Source organism: Odontesthes bonariensis, chromosome 20 (genome assembly GCF_027942865.1).
Source record: "Odontesthes bonariensis isolate fOdoBon6 chromosome 20, fOdoBon6.hap1, whole genome shotgun sequence".
Taxonomy (NCBI): domain Eukaryota; kingdom Metazoa; phylum Chordata; class Actinopteri; order Atheriniformes; family Atherinopsidae; genus Odontesthes; species Odontesthes bonariensis.
The window spans coordinates 14,294,807-14,314,447 of NC_134525.1; the positions used below are offsets into that span (position 1 = coordinate 14,294,807).

Below are 19,641 nucleotides of genomic sequence, written 5' to 3' on the forward strand. Positions count from 1 at the left end.
TTAGTGCCAGAGCTCTGATGTTATAAAGGATGGTGCATTGGCATGACTCACTGGCACAGCTAAATGGAAAGAAGGCATAATTATTATTATTTACACCTGTGATTTTCCTGCCATTAGAGAAGGACTATTAGCTTATATTAAAATATAATTGCTGTTAGATTTTACTGGAATGGTTTTGAAACAAAAACCAAAGCGCAACAGCAGAGAAGACCTAGCCAAAATGCCACGTATGAAATTACTGATAGAGTAAATGTTCACGTCAGCTTATTCTGTTGTGGCACCACAGGGCTCAGGTTAGTTTCCAGAGGTGTTTACTGTAGAGGAAAAAAACTACATCAATTCGCAAAAATGGTCAATTGAATCTTTCCTCTACCCACTGACTTGCACATTTGGCAGTCTCATTCAAAAGAAATGCACCAGTCAGCCAGCATGTCTAATATGGTCTTTGTTAGGGTTTCTGGTTACTTAGGAGCCAAACTCTGGTGACTCATCTTCACTCAGGAGGGGAGATGCCAGACACAGAAGTGGTGTTTGTCAGTAAGAGTGAAAATTACCATCTGCAGGCCATCTCACTAGCATCTTTTATTTACCCACACCACCCTGTCTAGCCTGCTGTCTGCCAGCTAGCTCACTTGCTGATAGACTTAACAGGATGTTTAATTTTCAGACTTCTCTAGATGCTCCATGACTTACAGTTTGAGATGTGACTTGAATTGCTCACTCTCAGTGTCTGGATGATTTTTACATCTTGTACATACCTATGTCTTGCATTTGTTTATTTATCTTGTATATATTCCTTCGTCACAGAGCTCTGTATCATGCAATTTTCTCACTCGTGGGATAATACAGGTTATTTTATTCTATTCTAGTCCATGATTAGATCTCTGATATTTGCTCAGAAAAACAGTTAAAAAAGATCAAACATTATTTAAATATTTTACATAGTCTTCATCAGAGAGGTATACATGCACAAGCAGAATGTAAACCAAGCTATATGCATAGATTTATATCTCTGCAAATTTAAAAAGTAAAGAATTGAGACTAACAGCAAATTATAAAGCAGGAGACTCGATGATCAAATGCCACACTGAGGCAGTTCATTATTTAGTCTACCACTGAAGTCAGGCTTCTGCATCGACAAAATCTTGTCCCTGTAGGCTGTTTACTCTAAAACTTGCAAGTCAATTTTATTGAGACCCTTTTATCTTCCTTTGTCTTTCCATCTCATTCTGCTGAGACAGGAAAGAGCTACATATGTTTAAACGGTGATTAAAACTAATTTGAGATAATTAGAAATGGAATTGTTTTTATGACCAGACTTGTATTATTTGTCTTCAGGTATTGCTGAATCTGTCTTATCTGATTTAAATATTTTTGCAGTTTTTAAATGTGACTGAAGGCTGGCAGACGTGTCCACTGACCTGCAGTATGGTGTATTTTTTGTCAGGATATCTTTTTTCCTGTTATTTTTATTTTTCATCTTGGACCAGACCTAATGCCGTCAGTTATGGTACAAGAAAAAGTCAGTTTGTGATATTAATTTCACAGAATGACTAAATCAGTTGATTAAACAGTAGTAGAAAGAAGCAGATATTTTTGTATAACAACAAAGTCTGTGGTTTGTTATTCCTCTAAATTGGGGAAATAAAAGGAATGATTATCTGGGCTTGGAGTACAAATTGTGACTCTAGTAGCATCACATTGACATTGTTTTTAGCCCGACAACATTTCTTCATGCAGTAAACTATATTTTGGTATAAGTGTAAAATTATGCATCTACTATCATTCTCAGTGTGTCCAGAGCTTCTGATAAAGTTCTTTAAAAGGAAAATACAGATGACTTCATGCAGTGCTGATGTTATTTTATTAAGTTGGTGTGAGACAAAGACCAACTTATTATCATTTCTTTTTGTTACTTCAAGTCAGTAACCATGACAGAGAGAGCTATCTCTTTGAAATGAACTGTCAATTAGAGAAATGTATCTCTTGACTATACTTTGAAAAAAGTAATTAAAATTGTGATTTGTGGAGCATTTCATTTTAACGAGTCTACAAGGACTTCACAAGTCTCGCTGTTTGTGTGTTTGTAATTCTAATGTATCTAATTCATGTTTGAAAAAAAGTAAATTTTCTTGGTGCTTATTCACATGGCACAACTACTCACTGTAACCATGGTATTGTAGCCTCAGGGCTGTGGAACACAATAACTGAGTTATTGACAGGTTTCACATATTAACCACTAGCATTTACAATTCACTCTCTTTTCAGTCAAACTCAACTTTGTTTAAGATCCTGGCATTTTGCTGTCTTTTTCTTTGTGTAGTTTCGGTCTGACTTGGGGAAAGAAAAAGGAACACAACTTTATTGCAGTTGGCAGGGCCGTAACCAGGATTTTTCAAATACTGAGGTCAAATATTGCGATAAATCTTTTTTGACAAAAAAAACATCCTAATATGTTGACTTTTTAAAATACAGTTTGTAAATGTGAATAAACAGAGGTAAATCACAAGCCCATCAAGGAGGTGAATATGTAGGTGAACAAGTTTATTATAACAATGTGATCACAAAAGTAGAGTATTTGAGTGAGTGAGTGAGACTCAGTTCTTCCCCTTTCTTCCTCTACTGACTCTCTCTCTTCAACTCCCTCATTCTCATCCTCTCCTGTGTCATCTGTTTTAAAATATCATCATCAGCATCACCATTAATATTATTGTTATTATTAATATCCATCCATCCATCCATCCATTATCTTCCGCTGGTCCGGGGATCGGGTCGCGGGGGCAGCAGCTTGAGCAAAGAGACCCAGACGTCCCTGTCCCCGGCCACTTCCTCCAGCTCTTCTGGGGGGACCCCGAGGCGTTCCCAGGCCAGCCGAGAGACATAGTCTCTCCAACGTGTCCTGGGTCTTCCCCGGGGCCTCCTCCCAGTGGGACGGGCCCGGAACACCTCACCGGGGAGGCGTCCAGGAGGCATTCTCACCAGATGCCCGAGCCACCTCATCTGACTCCTCTCGATGCGGAGGAGCAGCGGTTCTACTCCGAGCCCCTCCCGGATGACCGAGCTTCTCACCCTATCTCTAAGGGAGAGCCCAGACACCCTGCGGAGGAAACTCATTTCGGCCGCTTGTATTCGCGATCTCGTTCTTTCGGTCACTACCCACAGCTCGTGACCATAGGTGAGGGTAGGAACATAGATTGACCGGTAAATCGAGAGCTTCGCCTTCTGGCTCAGCTCCTTCTTCACCACGACGGGCCGGTGCAGAGCCCGCATCACTGCAGACGCCGCACCAATCCGTCTGTCAATCTCCTGTTCCATTCGTCCCTCACTCGTGAACAAGACCCCGAGATACTTGAACTCCTCCACTTGGGGAAGGATCTCATTCCCGACCCGAAGAGAGCATTCCACCCTTTTCCGGCTGAAGACCATGGTCTCAGATTTGGAGGTGCTGATGGTCATCCCAGCCGCTTCACACTCGGCTGCGAACCGCTCCAGTGAGAGCTGAAGGTCACGGCCTGACGACGCCAACAGAACCAAATCATCCGCAAAAAGCAGAGACCCGATTCTGAGGTCGCCAAACCGGACCCCCTCAACGCCCTGGCTGCGCCTAGAAATTCTGTCCATAAAAATTATGAACAGAATCGGTGACAAAGGGCAGCCCTGACGGAGTCCAACCCTCACAGGAAACATGTCCGACTTACTGCCGGCAATGCGGACCAAACTCTGACACCGGTCATACAGAGACCGAACAGCCCATATCAAGGAGTCCGGCACTCCATACTCCCGGAGCACCCCCCACAAGAGTCCCCGAGGGACACGGTCGAACGCCTTCTCCAAGTCCACAAAACACATGTAGACCGGTTGGGCGAACTCCCATGCACCCTCCAGGATCCTGCGGAGGGTATAGAGCTGGTCCACTGTTCCACGGCCAGGACGAAAACCACACTGCACCTCCTGAATCCGAGATTCGACTATCCGGCGGATCCTCCTCTCCAGTACCCCCGAAAAGACCTTACCAGGGAGGCTGAGGAGTGTGATCCCCCTATAGTTGGAACACACCCTCCGGTCCCCCTTTTTAAAGAGGGGGACCACCACCCCGATCTGCCAGTCCAGAGGCACTGCCCCCGATGTCCACGCGATGCTGCAGAGGCGTGTCAACCAAGACAGCCCCACAACATCCAGAGCCTTGAGGAACTCAGGACGGACCTCATCCACCCCCGGGGCCTTGCCACCGAGGAGTTTTTTGACCACCTCGGCAACCTCAGCCCCAGAATAATATTACATTATTATTATATATACTGTCACCATCATCACCATGCATGTGCATGACCCACTAAAAGGTCAAATGAATGAGTTGGGTTATTGGTCTAACCGATGTGCAAAATTTTAGACACCATTTGCAATAAAATCCAAATGGTTCATTAGGAAAAATGCAATCATTTTACCTAAGTAACTGGTTGAATCCACCCACTAAATTAACATCGTAGAATGTGCCAAACAGACCACAAGATGTTGGCTGTATTTTAGATGTATAGTCTCAATTCAATCCATTCACTCAACACAGAGAAGACAGAGGTATCATGCTGGGCCTGACAACTAGCTAAATGCTGGTAAAACTTGGCTTCATAATGCACCATGAGCAGCACAACTAACCTCAAGATTGTGTCATATGAGAGAGTACACGGGGTATTTCATTCTGTTATTTTGCCCCGTGTGCATCATCAATTGTTTTAAGTAAAATGAAAAATATAAGTTTCTGACCCAGTTTCTATTAGTCTGCTTTATTTACATGTAGGAAGCCATATAGCACTGAACAAAACTGTAGCTAGTGAGGCTGAATGACCACTAGCTACAGTTGGCACAAAACTGTCAAGTCCTGATTAAAAAAAAAAAAGTTAGCTTAACAGCCCAAGCCGTGTCACGATTCCCAACAATTCCAAGGTCGCTACTTTTTTTTTGGAAAATCGAATTGAGAGAGAGATTTGTGTGCAGTGTGTTTGTGCCGACTGGAAAACGAAATCCTAACCAAGGGGCTTTGTGACTGTTGCTTGAAATGCTGAGGACAACGATAGCATCCTCCTATTCCTAGCTGCGCTTTGAACGCATATGAACATTATGAACTGTCACTCATTCTCACTGGCGATTGGCGAAATGAACTCACCTTCTCTCTTTCTTTTCCCCTGGCCAGTTGGCTTTCCAAAGCTGAGTTTAGTTTGTTTAGTAGATTTCTTCATCTTGCTTCCATTTCCTAGCTGACTTTCGCGTCGCTGTGTAATATGATAAACATGTTTCCAATGGCGGGTGGCGTAAAAAAAGTAAAAAAAGTCGGGTGGCGTTTTTCCGCTCAGTTTTAAAATATAACGTGATGATAAAGGGATTATGTGGACTTTATTTTCAGAAAAACAAATGAGAATGCATGCTGATCTTTCCACCAATCAAAGTCAGAACGATTTTCATCTTATATTAATTTGACATTTCTCTGAATAAAAAAAAATTTAAAATTAAAAAAAACACCGGGGAAAATACCGAGGTCATGACCTGTGTGTCCTCAATGCTGGTTACGGCACTGGCAGTTGGTGTCAGAAATAAATATAAAATGTTATGAATTGATGTAAACTGCTCATCAGATCAGGTAATTTTCTGGGACTGTGCAATCATTAAACTGCATATGACTTGCATTCAACCTGAAGTGATTCCAAATTCTAATTCGGTAATACTTTGCAAAGAGGCAATCACTGTTACTGAGGTAGTCACAAGTTCTACATCTCTGCTGCAGTACACATTCTCTGTTTCTTCAAATCAAAGTGGAATTGATTGGATAATCAGTGACAGCTCTCTCCCTAACTAAGTTCAACACTTGTGTTTTTTTTCTTTGTGTGTGTGTGTGTGTTTTTAATATTAGCAATGCCGGTGCCAGATCAGCCAGCAGAGCAGGAGAAAGGGGCCATGGTTCCCCCTGTAATGCCGTCCTCCAATGGAGACAGACCTGAGACAGAGACGACATCCTCCATCCTTGCCTCTGTTAAAGAACAGGTAAAGAACTCTATTTACTGGTTGGGTATGTGGTTAAAAAAGAGCCAAACGTGTTACATGTTTAACTTGGAGAAGCAACTATTTTTGCTTGTGATTTTAACTGCACTTGCTCTTCTACTCTTGCCTCAAAGCCAATGAGCAGCTTTCTATGCAGCAGGCCGGGAGCTTGTCACTGTTGTACAGAGAAATAGCAATCTTTAAAGTGATAAAGGGAAACCTGAGATTGATTGGTGCCAAGGGAATGTGAGTATAATTGAAGAACATCATGTAGATTATGGGGCAAGAACTGTATTCAGTGTAGACATGATTGAAAAAGGTATTTAAATCAAAGCATTTACTTTGTTAAAAGGGAGAGCTAAAAGGTTACTTTAGTTACAGAAGAGGTGAGGCCATGTTGGCTGGTTTCTGGATTATGGGAATAATAGGAGAGGTTAATGAATTGGAGGTAGTAAGAAGCAAATGTGCAGATGTAGGTCACATGGAGTTAATTTGGTCTGAGGGAGAATTGAGATGGGTGCAAAACAGTAGTGGTAATCTCTCTATTCTACGATGTGTCGGGATGCAGATGTGGGTGAATCAACATCGGTGCACAGATCGCAATGGAATTGGCAGTCCTCGTAAAATTAAAGTCCATCATTATGTGGTAATTTTCTGACCCTCAGTGGAGGACTAATATTGGAAAGTTAACTTGTTACATTACATTCAACTACTATTAATCTCCCATGAAGAATAAATTACATTGCGTAGCTCCAGTTTTATGCTAATGATACCATTATATGTTTGGTGATGTGGCAGAGGAAAAACTTGGCAAAGTGATTTGAAAAATGCACATTAATAAGGTTTGAAGGTGAAAGGCATCTTTGCAGACTTTGGTTTTACTTATTTACCTGAAAATGCACCCTAATGAAGATGCACACATGTGTAAAATCTGCCGCACAGCAACCAGGGTGGTTATTTTCTCCCTGACTTTACCCTCATAACCTTAAAGTACACAAGTACCTTAAATGATCAGCCAACAATTAATGAGTCTATGTCAACCTTGCATATGGTGCTGAGAGAGGGAATAAAATCACCAGATCTGTGGCAAATTTCATACCTTTATCTAGATGGATTTGGATTTAGAACCCAAAGTTTACAGACCATGTAACTGTGATATAAGCTCCCATAACCTTAATTTACAGGAAGTCTATTCTTGCTCTCCATAGCCAAGACCAAGTACAGAACTCACAAGTCAAGAAAGCCGAATAAATATAATTGGGATTTCTGGACTTCTGTGGCAACATGTACAATATGCATGGTAATGAGGTTTGTCACTCAAAAACTGGTAGTGGCACTCCTATGCATCAAATCAGTAATTGTATTGTAACAGAAACCTATTGGGAAAAAAAAAGAAAGAAAGATTTACACCTCTGCAGGAGAATAATGTCTTACTTACTCTGACTAAATAGAATGTTTTATGCAGACTTCACACCAGCTGCAAGGTGGGAACATTGCATGAACATTTCTGAACTGCTATGTTGTGACTGTGTGTGTGTGGGACAGTGGCTTTACATTTAGTTTCAAATAGAGTTTGTGTATATATGTTGTGTAATTGTGTACAACTGAATCAATAGATCCATCAGTTTGTATATTTGGCTCATGACTGAGGTATGAAACAACCTCGCATGGATATATCTATTCATAATTTTGCATCTGCAGTGAAAAAAAAAGTACTTTTTGAAGAAGCAAAAACAAAGCGATTTGTGTTTTGTAATGGAATGCTTTTTATTTAGCTCATCAACAAGTGCAATACGCTGTGAATCTATCGTTTTACCTATCCACACTTACTCTAAAGTTTTTCCTTAACTAAATATCACAAATTAGTTTATTTACCCTAACTAAGTCAAGGGCAAGTCATCAAAGTAATTCGATTTTTTTCCTCTTTGCAATGCTATTCATTTCTGTTTTTTTTTTGTTTTTTTTTTTCCCCAAACAGAGAAGTCACCCAGTGGTTATACATTACTGAAGTCACTGAAGCATGCCATATTTATCCTTGCAAAAAACAGATTTGAATGTACATCTCGTCTCTCCCTTTGGGAGAGCAAATGTAGCACAAGTTACCAACATAGGAATACATCAAAGAAATGCAACCATTGTTAAAGTCTTATTTTCCTCTGCTTTTTCACATATCTAAAAATTCATTCTCATGAGGGATTTATTTTTCTTCAACATTCTAAGTTATTTCAGTTATAAAATGGCAATAAAAACATAAATAAAAAAACTTTGATCAGCTCTACTTTAGCAGCACATGGGATGGAATGTCTGCTGTTACTGCTTGAATGCACAACATTTTCCTCCATTTGGAAATATCATCGATCAGTCATGGTGCCGAGTTATCAAAGCATACCGTATCTAGTAAAAAACAGATAAGTATCTGTATTGATAGATTAAAGCTTCCCCATATCAATGAACAGGACAAAGCAAACATGGAAAGTATATCAATTAATTGAATTGAAAAGAAAATATCATCAGTTGATAACTATTTATTGGCAGCACAAACATGCATCCTATTCCTCTCGCTCTCATTGAAACACAAAGTAAACCAAAGCAGTGTACGCTTGATTGTTGAAAACAGCCTAGAGCACGACTAGAACAGATTTCTTATTGAATAAAAAATATGAATGACAAAAAAAACGTTTAATTGCACAGACAATAAACAATTCACAGGCAACAAAAATCCAAAAGTGTTGTCTATTATCAGCACTGCTTGATGTCTAGACTGGTGCTTGTGACTATGTTTGTGCTGATCAGATCAATTCCTTATTTGTATGGTTTACTTACAACACAAGTGTATAAATGGACCTCGACATTAAGCGTCTGTAATGCAAAATATGACATTTCTAAAGGGGTTGAGACTAAGTACTCCCTTCTGTTGCTCTCTCCTCTCCTCCTACTCTTGCGTATTAAGAAATATGATTGGATCTTCCGACTGACCTTCATCCATTTCACTGTAATCTCATGTATGATGAAAAGGGGAAGTAAAATGTTATATCTTAGAGGTCAAAGATAACATTTTTTTTTACACCTGCAGCAAAAAATACTATTTTGTCCATTATTTAACGTAATTTAGGAGTTTGTGACTATATTTCATATTTTGTGCACGCCCCCCTTTGAAAATGTCAAGACTGGATAGCTCTTGTGCACATTTGTTGAAGATTTGTGTGAAATATTCATGTTAACTTTTAGTTGCATCTGTGTTTAGAGCATTGTCTCGTCTTGACTAAAACTTTGACTCTGTCAGAATCAGCTTGATTAGTTAGACATGACCATTTCTTTTAAAGTTTTCACTTTGCACGGTAAGTATAAGCAGTTGGACATAACCTATGATATGCACAGTAAAGTGAATTGTCAGTGACAGTTGGACATGGTGCACATTTGGTACCAAATTTAGTTCCCGAATTACTCACCTTGATGTTTGAACATTTTAGCACTCTCTTAGTATTAACCTTTAGCTGTCATTTAGACTGCAAATCCAATGCTGCTTTGTTCACACTTTATCTCTGTGCTGTACTGGTCTGGTTGTAATGGAATTGTTTATTGGTATGGTAATGTGCATGGATAATATCCTTGCTTTCAGATAGTCCTTTTGCACAACAACATGATATTTCATAGCTAAAACAATACCACACAGTGCACATTAATATATTAATATCTTATATTGTTTTAATATTTCTTCATGTAAAGACATTCTAAACGTATGCAGTTATCTACCCAGTCCAAGAGTTATTGCCTCTTTGAACATTATGTGTATATGTTTGCATTTTCAAGGGTATAGCTGATGCATGATGTAAATAATAGTTGCTCAAATGTTAACTCTAATTATAGTGTACATATTCTATGCATTCTCTGTCCAGGTATGTATGCCTGCTTGCTCCAGTAACCCAGCAATCCAGCTCCCACGGCGGCACATAATCATGCCTCACACACCTCTCAATGTGGTGTCCTCTGAGGATGCACATGTGTGGGCAACACATGCATGACTTGGAATTAATTTAGTAGAAACCATCTGTCTGCCTGTGTGTTTTGTGTGTGCATTTGTGTTGCTGGCGGTAAAGGAAAAAATAAAGTATACTGGATCCATGTTGGTGAGCAAACCACTGTTGGCCCTGGTGGCTGTTGTATGATCTCAGTAATGAGACAGGATAAGAAAGAGGGATGCAATTCTGACAAAAGATAAGAGTGATATCTTGAACCATAATGCTGTTATTGTCAGTTCCTCCTGCTATATTTGACAATCCATGTCAATCTGTGAAACACTTGAGATTGGAAATATGGCACCAGCTGGTAAAATGATATTACTGCTCTTGAATATTACATGGACTCTGCCACTTCTACTCTGTGAACTTATGCTTGACCCCAAAAAGAATTGAATTGAAAACAAAACAAGGTATTACCACAAAATGTAGTGCCATTTCGTAGTATGTTGTGGGCTGTGACAATGGCGGCTTAAGGGAAGCTGAAAGTGCTTATAGCTTCAGGGGACTCATGTGAGTGGTATAAACCAGAAATGACTCTTGCGACAGACGTGGGTTTTCTCCAATCACATCAAAGCTATTGTCCCTACCTTTTCCTTTGAAATGTAATGTTGCTTTTAATGCCATGTTATTTTGTTGTGTTTTATGAGGTGTTGCCTTTTTTCTTAAGTTATGGTTTGCTCTTCAGGGCCAAGTTTTCATACCACATTTGCAGCATCTGAATCTAGCACTATACTTTGCACACAATCCAACTAACGGGCTTGCTTCCTGTTGTAAAGGTTAAGATCAGGTTAAGATGAACATCTGGTAAAGACTGACCTTTTTGAATGTGGATGGAGGATTTCCTCTTCAGCTTGTTTAGCAGCAGTGAGCATTAGCCAAGTTCTACTGAAGGCTTTTGACTTACACTGTCCATCTGAAGCCACGTGATTCATTTTCATAAAAACGTCACTTGAGTCATTTTTCCTCCCTTTCCTTAGGTTGGAGATCATTTGCACTGGTAGTTAATTAGGGGGTTGGTCGTGGTGAAAAAGTTATCAGGCAGAACCTTTCCTGTGTCACTCTCGAAAAAATACCCCCTATTTTGAAAGTATGTAAAGGAAGACGGGTTTCTTTAAATGGTGTGTTCGGGAAGCATTTTTATAGGTTAAAGAATTTACTTTTTGTTTTGGGAGCAAAGTATTGGTGCAGTAAATAAAAGGTCATACATATACAAAAAAAAAATATTTGTAGAGTTGTATGTGGCGATGATAATGTACAGTTGTCACAAAATCTCTTGGCACACATGGATTTTCTACTTGGCACACCAATGTGGTGCAGCAGGTCTTGGAACCACATCTCTACTCTACATATGTTAGTTTTGTCTTTGTTTTTGTGTGTGTGCAAAAAGACTTAGAGATTAGTTAGCCAGCAACATATGAACACGAGCCAGATTGATGCCTTTCATCCTCCTCTCATTCTGGTCACAGAGCCCAAAGCATATGAAGTAGATGAAGATGTCCACAGGAATACATTATTCCTGTGGACATGTTTTATTGTAGTTTGAAATGTGTAGTCAAAACATGAAATTGAATGTGTTCCTTAAGCTGAAAAATTAATTATCCACATTCACTGATGTGTACTTTTATTATTGTCATGTTTCTCAGAATGAATCGTCATAACAGAGTATACACACGTCAGGAAACTTATCAGTTTCTCCACAAAAAGTCTCCACATTCACTGATGAATTTCAATTGGTTATCGTCTCTTTCAAATTCAACAGCTCCCATAGTGCTACAAGTTGAGCCTTTTGAGTTTCACCAGAAGTTTTGCACTGTGTTGCATCATGTCTCAACTTGCCTTAGGGGAGCTCCACAGAGACCAATTTAACCAGTGCTGTTTTGCTCTCCAATCTATCAGTTTTATGCATATTTTAATTTAGCTGGAGTTAATGTCCTGCTTTGCTCCGGGAATAAGCCCTGGAAATTTAACCTTGTTTCTTGCTAAATGATGATCTGAATGTTTTCTCATGTTTTGCTTCATCCCCGATTGATTCTCAGTTTATCATCGTCCAAATAATTAGTTTGATGGTATTTGTTGTTCTAAACTCCCAGCAGGCAGTTTCCAGAGAAAAAGTACTCTGGCTTTTCGATAGGACAATCATGCTTTATATTCCTAACCCCTACACTTTAGAGTCTAGCAAAGTTATTGATTGCAATTTACATTTTTTTTAATCATTGATTATGTTTTTAATTTTTTTTTAACTTATCAACTGTTTTTAGAATAGAAAAATACTTTATTCATCCCCCAATGGGGGAAATTAAAAAAGAACAAAAGAAGACAGAGCGGATTCTCCGTCTTTGTACTTTCATTGTTTTGAAATGATAGACTCTGAGCAGTTGATGGATGGATTGATGGATGGATGGATAATTCAGTGTAAATATTTGTTAATACATTAGTTTTAATCATAAGCACAAGAATAATTTTTATGGTATGTTGTAAATGTGGTCGTCATTGTCATCATTGTTTTAATTGTCATTTACTTATTTAATCTTGAGAGAAAAAAATACAACAACAAAAAAAGTTTGTTTTTCCTTCATGTTATTGAACTGTAGTGTATTCACTTCGCACTGGGTCAGTTAAATCTGTGCTCAAAATATCTGTAAAGCATTCTGATTATCATGGGTGACATACGATAGAGGTAGTTTGCAAGCAAGGCCTTTTTGGGAACTGATGGATAATGTATTCAGTGTATTGAGAATAACTGGTAGTCGATGGTTATTTTTGAAGTGCACTTCTTTGGTCTTAACTGTACGCCTGAAACTTTCATCTTACCGATGTGTTCTCACCAAGCTTGACTTTTGCACTGCTTGTTAAAAGTGCTTTTTTTTCTGACCGTCTCCAAGTTGTGTAAAATTTGCTTTAAAAACCGATTTTGTACAGGTGTCTGTGTGCCGGTTAGAACTTGCTCTTACAGCAGATTTGTACTGTATATTGGGGCCACTTGCCTGTTGTATTTTGGAACTTTTCATTTAATTCACTCGGTCACAGGGTCAAAGTGAAGGGGAAAAAAAAAAAGAAAAGAGACTCCCCTCTCAAATACATCGGTTGATGTGGGGGAAAAAACAAACTTGTGTTCCCAATATTATTACATTGTCACCAAATGGAAAAAAAAAATGGTACTTTACTTGGAATATGGATGCAGAATAATGTGAATATGCAGATTCACATTCTCTGTCCACTTTATGCTTTTAAATAGTCCACCAGTCGTACTGCCATCTCTTTTCAGTCCAAAGACTGGTTTTGGTGCCTCTGCCATTTACTGTGTCCTTCAGCATTTGTCATGTTCACTGTGCCAGTGTGGGAAAGAATCATTTAATCAGTGGGCTTGCATTCAGTGGTTGTATGCCGAGTGTGTGACTGAGTAACTGCAGCTTTTTATCGTATGTATCATTCAGGCTCATTTTTCTATTCAGTATGTCTGCCTATGGCACTATTTGACTGCCTTTGTCTGTTTATATGTAAAGTTGCTGTTTCACCAGGAAACACACTCAGCAGGGAAGAATAGGATATACACACATGCATACACAGTAACAGAAATCTTGTTACTTTCTGAAGACAAAACTATCTGGCCTACAGTAAAGTTGTTATCCAGCAGTTACCTACTCAGTCATTCATGCAGTACTGTGTGTAATATTCAGCCTTTTTCAGTGTGTTTCTGTATCCTGCAGCACACACATCAACCACAAATGCCATGCCATGTTGGAGACCTTTTCTTGATTATGACTTGTGGCTTACAGATAAAGGTAAATGCTGCCATGGCGACTTGGTAATGATTTTTATATAAGTTTGAAGTTGGAGGTGAATCACTATAGCAGTATTCCCTGCTATTTACTCACTGATAGCTGCAATATGTGGGAGACTGAGGTAGAAATAAAAAGGGTTGTATTTGGTTATTGCACTCTGGTTCTGAAGCGCCGCAGCTGGAGAAGAATTATTAGTCGGACGAAAGGCTGTTTTGCTATTTGGCACTGTTGGGATGTGTGTGTGTGTGTGTGTGTGTGTGTGTGTAAAGCCCTTAAGAAATCCAGTAGTGTTTTGTTCCCTGGGCTCTGCTCCTTTTTAGGTGCATCAACACAAAATTTAGGATCACCACATCAATTAATTGACTGTTTAAACAGGATTGAGGGAAGAGAGGTTGACTGGAAAGGCTCTCGTACACCAAGCGGACAATCAGCCATCGGGAATGTCTGGAGCGTCTGTTATCTGAAACCATCTTTTTTCTCTTGTGAAAACACCGTCGGCTCCGTCTGGCCCCTTTTGGGGCTTTTTTTTGGCTGATACGTCTTGTTAAATTGCTGTTTGAGTCGAGCAGTGAGTAAGAACACTCTGAAAAGCTGTTCAGCGTAATGGATTTACTCTATAGTGAGTTTATGCGACTTTAACTGCTGTTTTTCTGTGCATAAATCATAACTGCGTAATAAAAAACATACATTTACAAAACAATTAATATTAAGTGTTAGTTTGAATTGAGGCACAGGCAACCTATATCTGTGCTAGAACCATGCTGGATAATAAATAGATCCAATAATAACCTGACTTTATGCAGACGGTCTGTTTGTTTTTTGTTCGTTTATTTACTTTCCACATTAGTTTATAGATTCCTGCTGTCCTCTTGCACAAGCATACATTTTGTGTAGGAGGTTTTCTTTGCGGTTTGTTCAAGAGCAATTGTTTTTCCTGACACTTCCAATGTGAGAAGACACAGCATGGGGTTCCATCATTGCTGCTTGTTCATGGCATCATGAGCCACAGTCGGACAGAGTAGTTCTAAGAACGCAGTTCTAAGAACTGTTCACCTCGAATTCCGTTCTATGAACTGCCCTTCCCCAGGGGAACTGTTTCATTTTGCAAGTCGGGGACCTTGATAGGGACTGATGCGACGCAACCGTCTGTGACACTGACGTGTTACTTTAGTGCCACACTCAACAACAAAACAAAACCCGCGAAAAGTAAGGAGAGAAGAAAACTTCGTAGCTGTCTTCGTGGCTGCAACAGGGCCACAAGAAGCGGAAATGAAGAAGCGGAAATCTGACAAGGGGCGAAGCTACCAAACACCAAATGTGTTCCTGTGGAACCCAGAAAAGACCCAGCTTCGGAGAAGGAGCTAAAACGGTTATAGGAACTGAGGGCCGTGGTCCCTAGTTCCTGTATGTCTGAATGTGCGAAAAAAAAAGTCACTATTCCTGAAAAGGTTATAGGAACTGCAAAAGGTTCCTACAGTGGGAATGCGCCTATTGTGGTGTAAAAGAGCCGTAGGTTCCTCACTGACCGGATGCAATTTAGGTGTGTGTGTGTGTGTGTGTGTGTGTGTAACTGATTCCGTGTATAATTGTGCTTGTGACTTGTCACCCACGTTATGGTTATGACATGGATGTGTTAACTCTGCAGACTCTTTGACATAAGACAGGCACACACACCTGGTATTTCATAATGATCTTAAGTGAAATGACCCAAAACGTTTGCAAATAGTAACTGGTTGCAGTCTGGAGCCCTGGCTCTATTATTTTTTTATTCATTTATTTTTTTTTTTTTTTTTTAGAACCAATTTCTCCTTTCTTCTGTTCTTTACCCAGTTCACCATGCACATCCAGATGCTGCTGTCACTCAGCAAAGTTTGGTTCATGAAGTTAAAAAAAACAAACACATTAATGTATTCAAGAATCTTTAACTATGATGAAATGATTGCTCAGAACTGGTTCTCAGTCATACAGTTACCACAACCCTGAAACAACAAAACCCAAATGGACTTGTCTGTTTGACCCTCAATCAGTCAACTTTGGTGAGGAGCGCTCTTTGAGAATTTTATGTACACTTATATGATCTGATTCAGCCTAACTTTTTTACTGGTATCTGCATCATTTTCATTGAGGCTGTTGTAGTAAAGTACAACCAATTTACCATTAAACTAAATTTTAACGGTCAACTGTCTCAAACTGAAGCAGGCCATTACCTGTTCAGCTCTGCGTGACTGCACGGTATGCAAGTAAAGTGATACTTGGCATCTGCCTAATCACTAAACGGCACAGACACGCACACAGGCAGCCTCTGTATGTGCATGGCAAAATAAATGTGGAATAGGGAAAAACTGTGAAAAGAAATATTTGACTGCAAAAAGAAACATAATAGACTTAAGAAGTGCTCAATTAATTTATTATTTGACATTGGAGTTTATATCATAAAATCAGACTTTTCTTTGAGACAAAGAGGTAATGACAGCCTGTCTGATTCCTCACAGTACATTTTGGCAGCTCTATCTTTCCTACCCCGGCTGCAGACAGAGCGTCTGCCTGGTAGGACCCAGAGTCTCTCCCTGTACCAGTCTCCTTGCTCTTTTAGCGATAGGATCTCTACCCAAAATGGGAGTATCTCTACGGGCTTCTACCTCACGGGCTAAACAGGATGCTGAGAAAGTGCTGATGTTATTGTGCTAAAGTCGGTGTGCCTCTAAAGTGCACTCTAACTGTGCACTTCCCAAAGCCACAAATACACAGTCACAGGCACAGAGGCTTCTTCTCTGATGCTTTGTGCCTTAAAACTATTTAACTGCACTCCTCTACAAAACTGGTCTAGAAATCAGCCAACTGTTCTAGAGCAATTCTGAAAAACTTGTTCATACAATCTTGTGAACATTTTTGTTTGTTTTTTTAATGTTTCATTTTTACATCAAAACAAAATATTAGGATTTGTGCTGCCTTAGAGATAGGGCTGGGCGATATGGGAAAAATGTCAGTAAAGGGGTGGTGAGGTAGGACGCGGATGCAGACTTTGAGGATGAAAGCAAACTGGGATTTTATTCACAAAAAAAAGGTAAACAAAAGGCGCGGCTGAGCCGGATAACAAAGAAACCTAAACTGTGGAATCAAAAAAAACATTAACAAGGCTAGGAGCAAAACAAACAACTTAGTATGGCATGGATAAATACTTAACTCCGAAAAACTAGACGTGGCGTGAAGGTGCATAGTATGGTGCAAGGATCTCACGATAACTGAAAGCAAACAGGGAACCTAAGTACTGTGGGGAACTGATGAGTGCAGCTGATGAAAATGAGTGCAGGTGACGTGAATGACAATACTGAAAAGCAAAACCTGGACATAAACTGAACACCAAAACGTAACATAAAACTTAAGACATAAGTCCCATGGCGTGACAAAAAAGTCATATCACAATATATGTTTTTATTATATCGGTCAATATCGATATATATCACGATATAAAACAAATCACTATTTTGTGAATTTTAAATGTTCCCTGTTACTCTTTATTGAGATTTGATGTTATCAGAAGGTTAATTTTTAATTAAATATTTATTTTCTGTCAAAGTTGAACATGACATGTGACACATGTACACACATACAACTGTTTCAGATAAATACAGAAAAGGTATTTTAAATTAAAATCCTATATCTGACCGGTCAACTGTTTGCTCTCCAGCAGCGGTGGTCTCTCTTGCTGTTCGGGAGCTCTCTCCTGACGTTTCAGCTGATGTAGACATCTCTCACAGGTAGTAAACTTACTCAGTTACTTGTATAAGAAACACACAGGAAACATGTTGCTCTGAACTCGCTCGCTTGCTTCAGTGAGGAGGTGCCGCTCTCTTTATTAAACATTGAGCGGGAACACAACTACAATGCATATGTGCGTGTAAAGATTGTCAATAATGACAGACATCACACTCTTACATCAACTAATCAAAAAAAGTTTGCATTCTCTTTGCTCAAACGGGTGGCGCTGCTTCAGGTGATGAAAAAGATTAGCGGTATTCCCCGTCTTTGTCGGAACATGAGCTCGACGTAACACACTACTCTGTTTCGTGTCGGACTCCCTGCTCATGAGATACTGTTATTATGTTCTGACGCTGATACTGTTGCTGCATTTACCTTTGCCATGTGATAGCCTATCAAATGTAGGTCACGAGCAGATTATTGAGATCGATCAAAATTTTATCGCGATCACGATTCGAGATCGAATTATCGCCCAGCTCTACCTAGAGATTAGTGTTAAAACAAAGATGGTGGAAAAATCTGTCTCCTGTTATTGAGTCAAAGAACTTTCTTAGTACTGACATTATGTTCTGACTTTTCTGTCTTGGTAGCTTTCTGTAGCAGCTTACTAGGTTTACAACCTCCCAGGTTTTTCACAGCGATGCCCCAACAAGTCCAAACTAGATCTTGTGTTCATTTGTAATCCGTCCACCATGCTCTCCCAGAGTTTTACTGCGGCCATTTCTGAACAGTACAGAGTCCTTTAGAACCAGGAAGAACTATGACATTGTTAGACAGGAAGTCTAATGAGGCATGAAATCAATATGTACAATTCTCCCTCACCCAGGGCATGCTGGGTAATGGAGTGTCAGGAGTGCTTTGAAGCTGTTTTAATCACTGGGACCTTGGAATATCCACTCATAAACAGGCTGGTGGCTGCCAAAACCCCCAAGATGTATGTGCCCTGTGTTTGGGCATCTGTGATTACTTTTATCATAATTGAATTAAACTGATCCATGTGCCCACACCTGCATGCAACATAAACAGAGCTGTGTGTTTATGCTGCTGAATGGGATAGTGAAACCCTGACTATAAAGCATGGGATCATGGCTCAGCTGTAAGGATGACAATAACCCAGCCCTCGTGCTCGCTTTATCTCCTCCCTATGCTTTTTCCCTCAGCTGGTCTAAAGGGGCTTTCAGAAATGATGTGATGGGTGCTGTGCTCCACTTTCTAACCCTTTCTGATCTGTGTGTTGAATAACACAATAACAAATCCACGCTGCGCTGAGCTGGGCGTGCCGTCTGCACAGTGTTCTGTGACAGAAATGTCCAGTTGGAGGGCATCTGGTAGATCTCAAAAAATCACCCACCTCAGAGAAATTGCTATACAGTGTTTAAAGTGCTGCTTAAAGTGATAGTTCGCCTCTTTTGACATGAAGCTGTATTACATCCCATACTAGCAATATTATTTATGAATATTTTCTTACCCCCCGCTGCGTACTGTGATTTTGGGATGCAAATGTATTACTCTTTTGAACGCATATTGTTTTGAGAACCAAAACGCTTTATTTTTGTGGCCCCAGCCAACTAGCCGGACTACCTTCGTCAACGCCAAAACAGGGCTGGAACTTGGCTCACAGTACGCAGCGGGGGGGTAAGAAAATGTTCATAAATGATATTGCTAAAATGGGATGTCATACTGCTTCATGTCAAAAGAGGCGAACTATCCCTTTAAAGTTGGTTCTCATTTTCGTTTGTCTCAAAATACTCAATTCAGCATCTCTGGAAACGGTCATTGTATAGGTGCTGCTCTTTAGCCAAAACAAGCCAAACTTCCACAATGCTCTGAGGATACTATAATGCTCCTGGATATTTGGTTGCCCCGTAACTGGAACCCAACTTGGATGCATTTTGCGTGTGCACATCCATCTGCTCTGCCCCCTACCCCCACGATGAGCACAGCACGTACCACAACGTACGCGAAAGTCCCATGAATCAGTACAGTTGTGCAATTCATGGTTGAGCTATCAGTACTCTGAGACTATGGTTGAGACTTAAGAGACTGCACAGTGA

The 19,641-nt window shown here is 39.9% G+C and overlaps 1 protein-coding gene across 4 annotated transcripts in view; it reads left to right on the plus strand.

Moving 5' to 3' along the window:
• The window catches only part of ctnnd2a (catenin (cadherin-associated protein), delta 2a), a 256,392-nt gene that overhangs the window by 32,890 nt on the left and 203,861 nt on the right, over window positions 1-19,641 (plus strand). For all 4 annotated transcript variants that reach the window (XM_075452088.1, XM_075452090.1, XM_075452089.1 and 1 more), the window contains exon 2: window positions 5,900-6,030. In XM_075452088.1, the coding sequence (XP_075308203.1) occupies window positions 5,902-6,030 (129 nt within the window). In that variant the 5' untranslated portion in view covers window positions 5,900-5,901. The remainder of the gene's footprint in view (window positions 1-5,899; window positions 6,031-19,641) is intronic.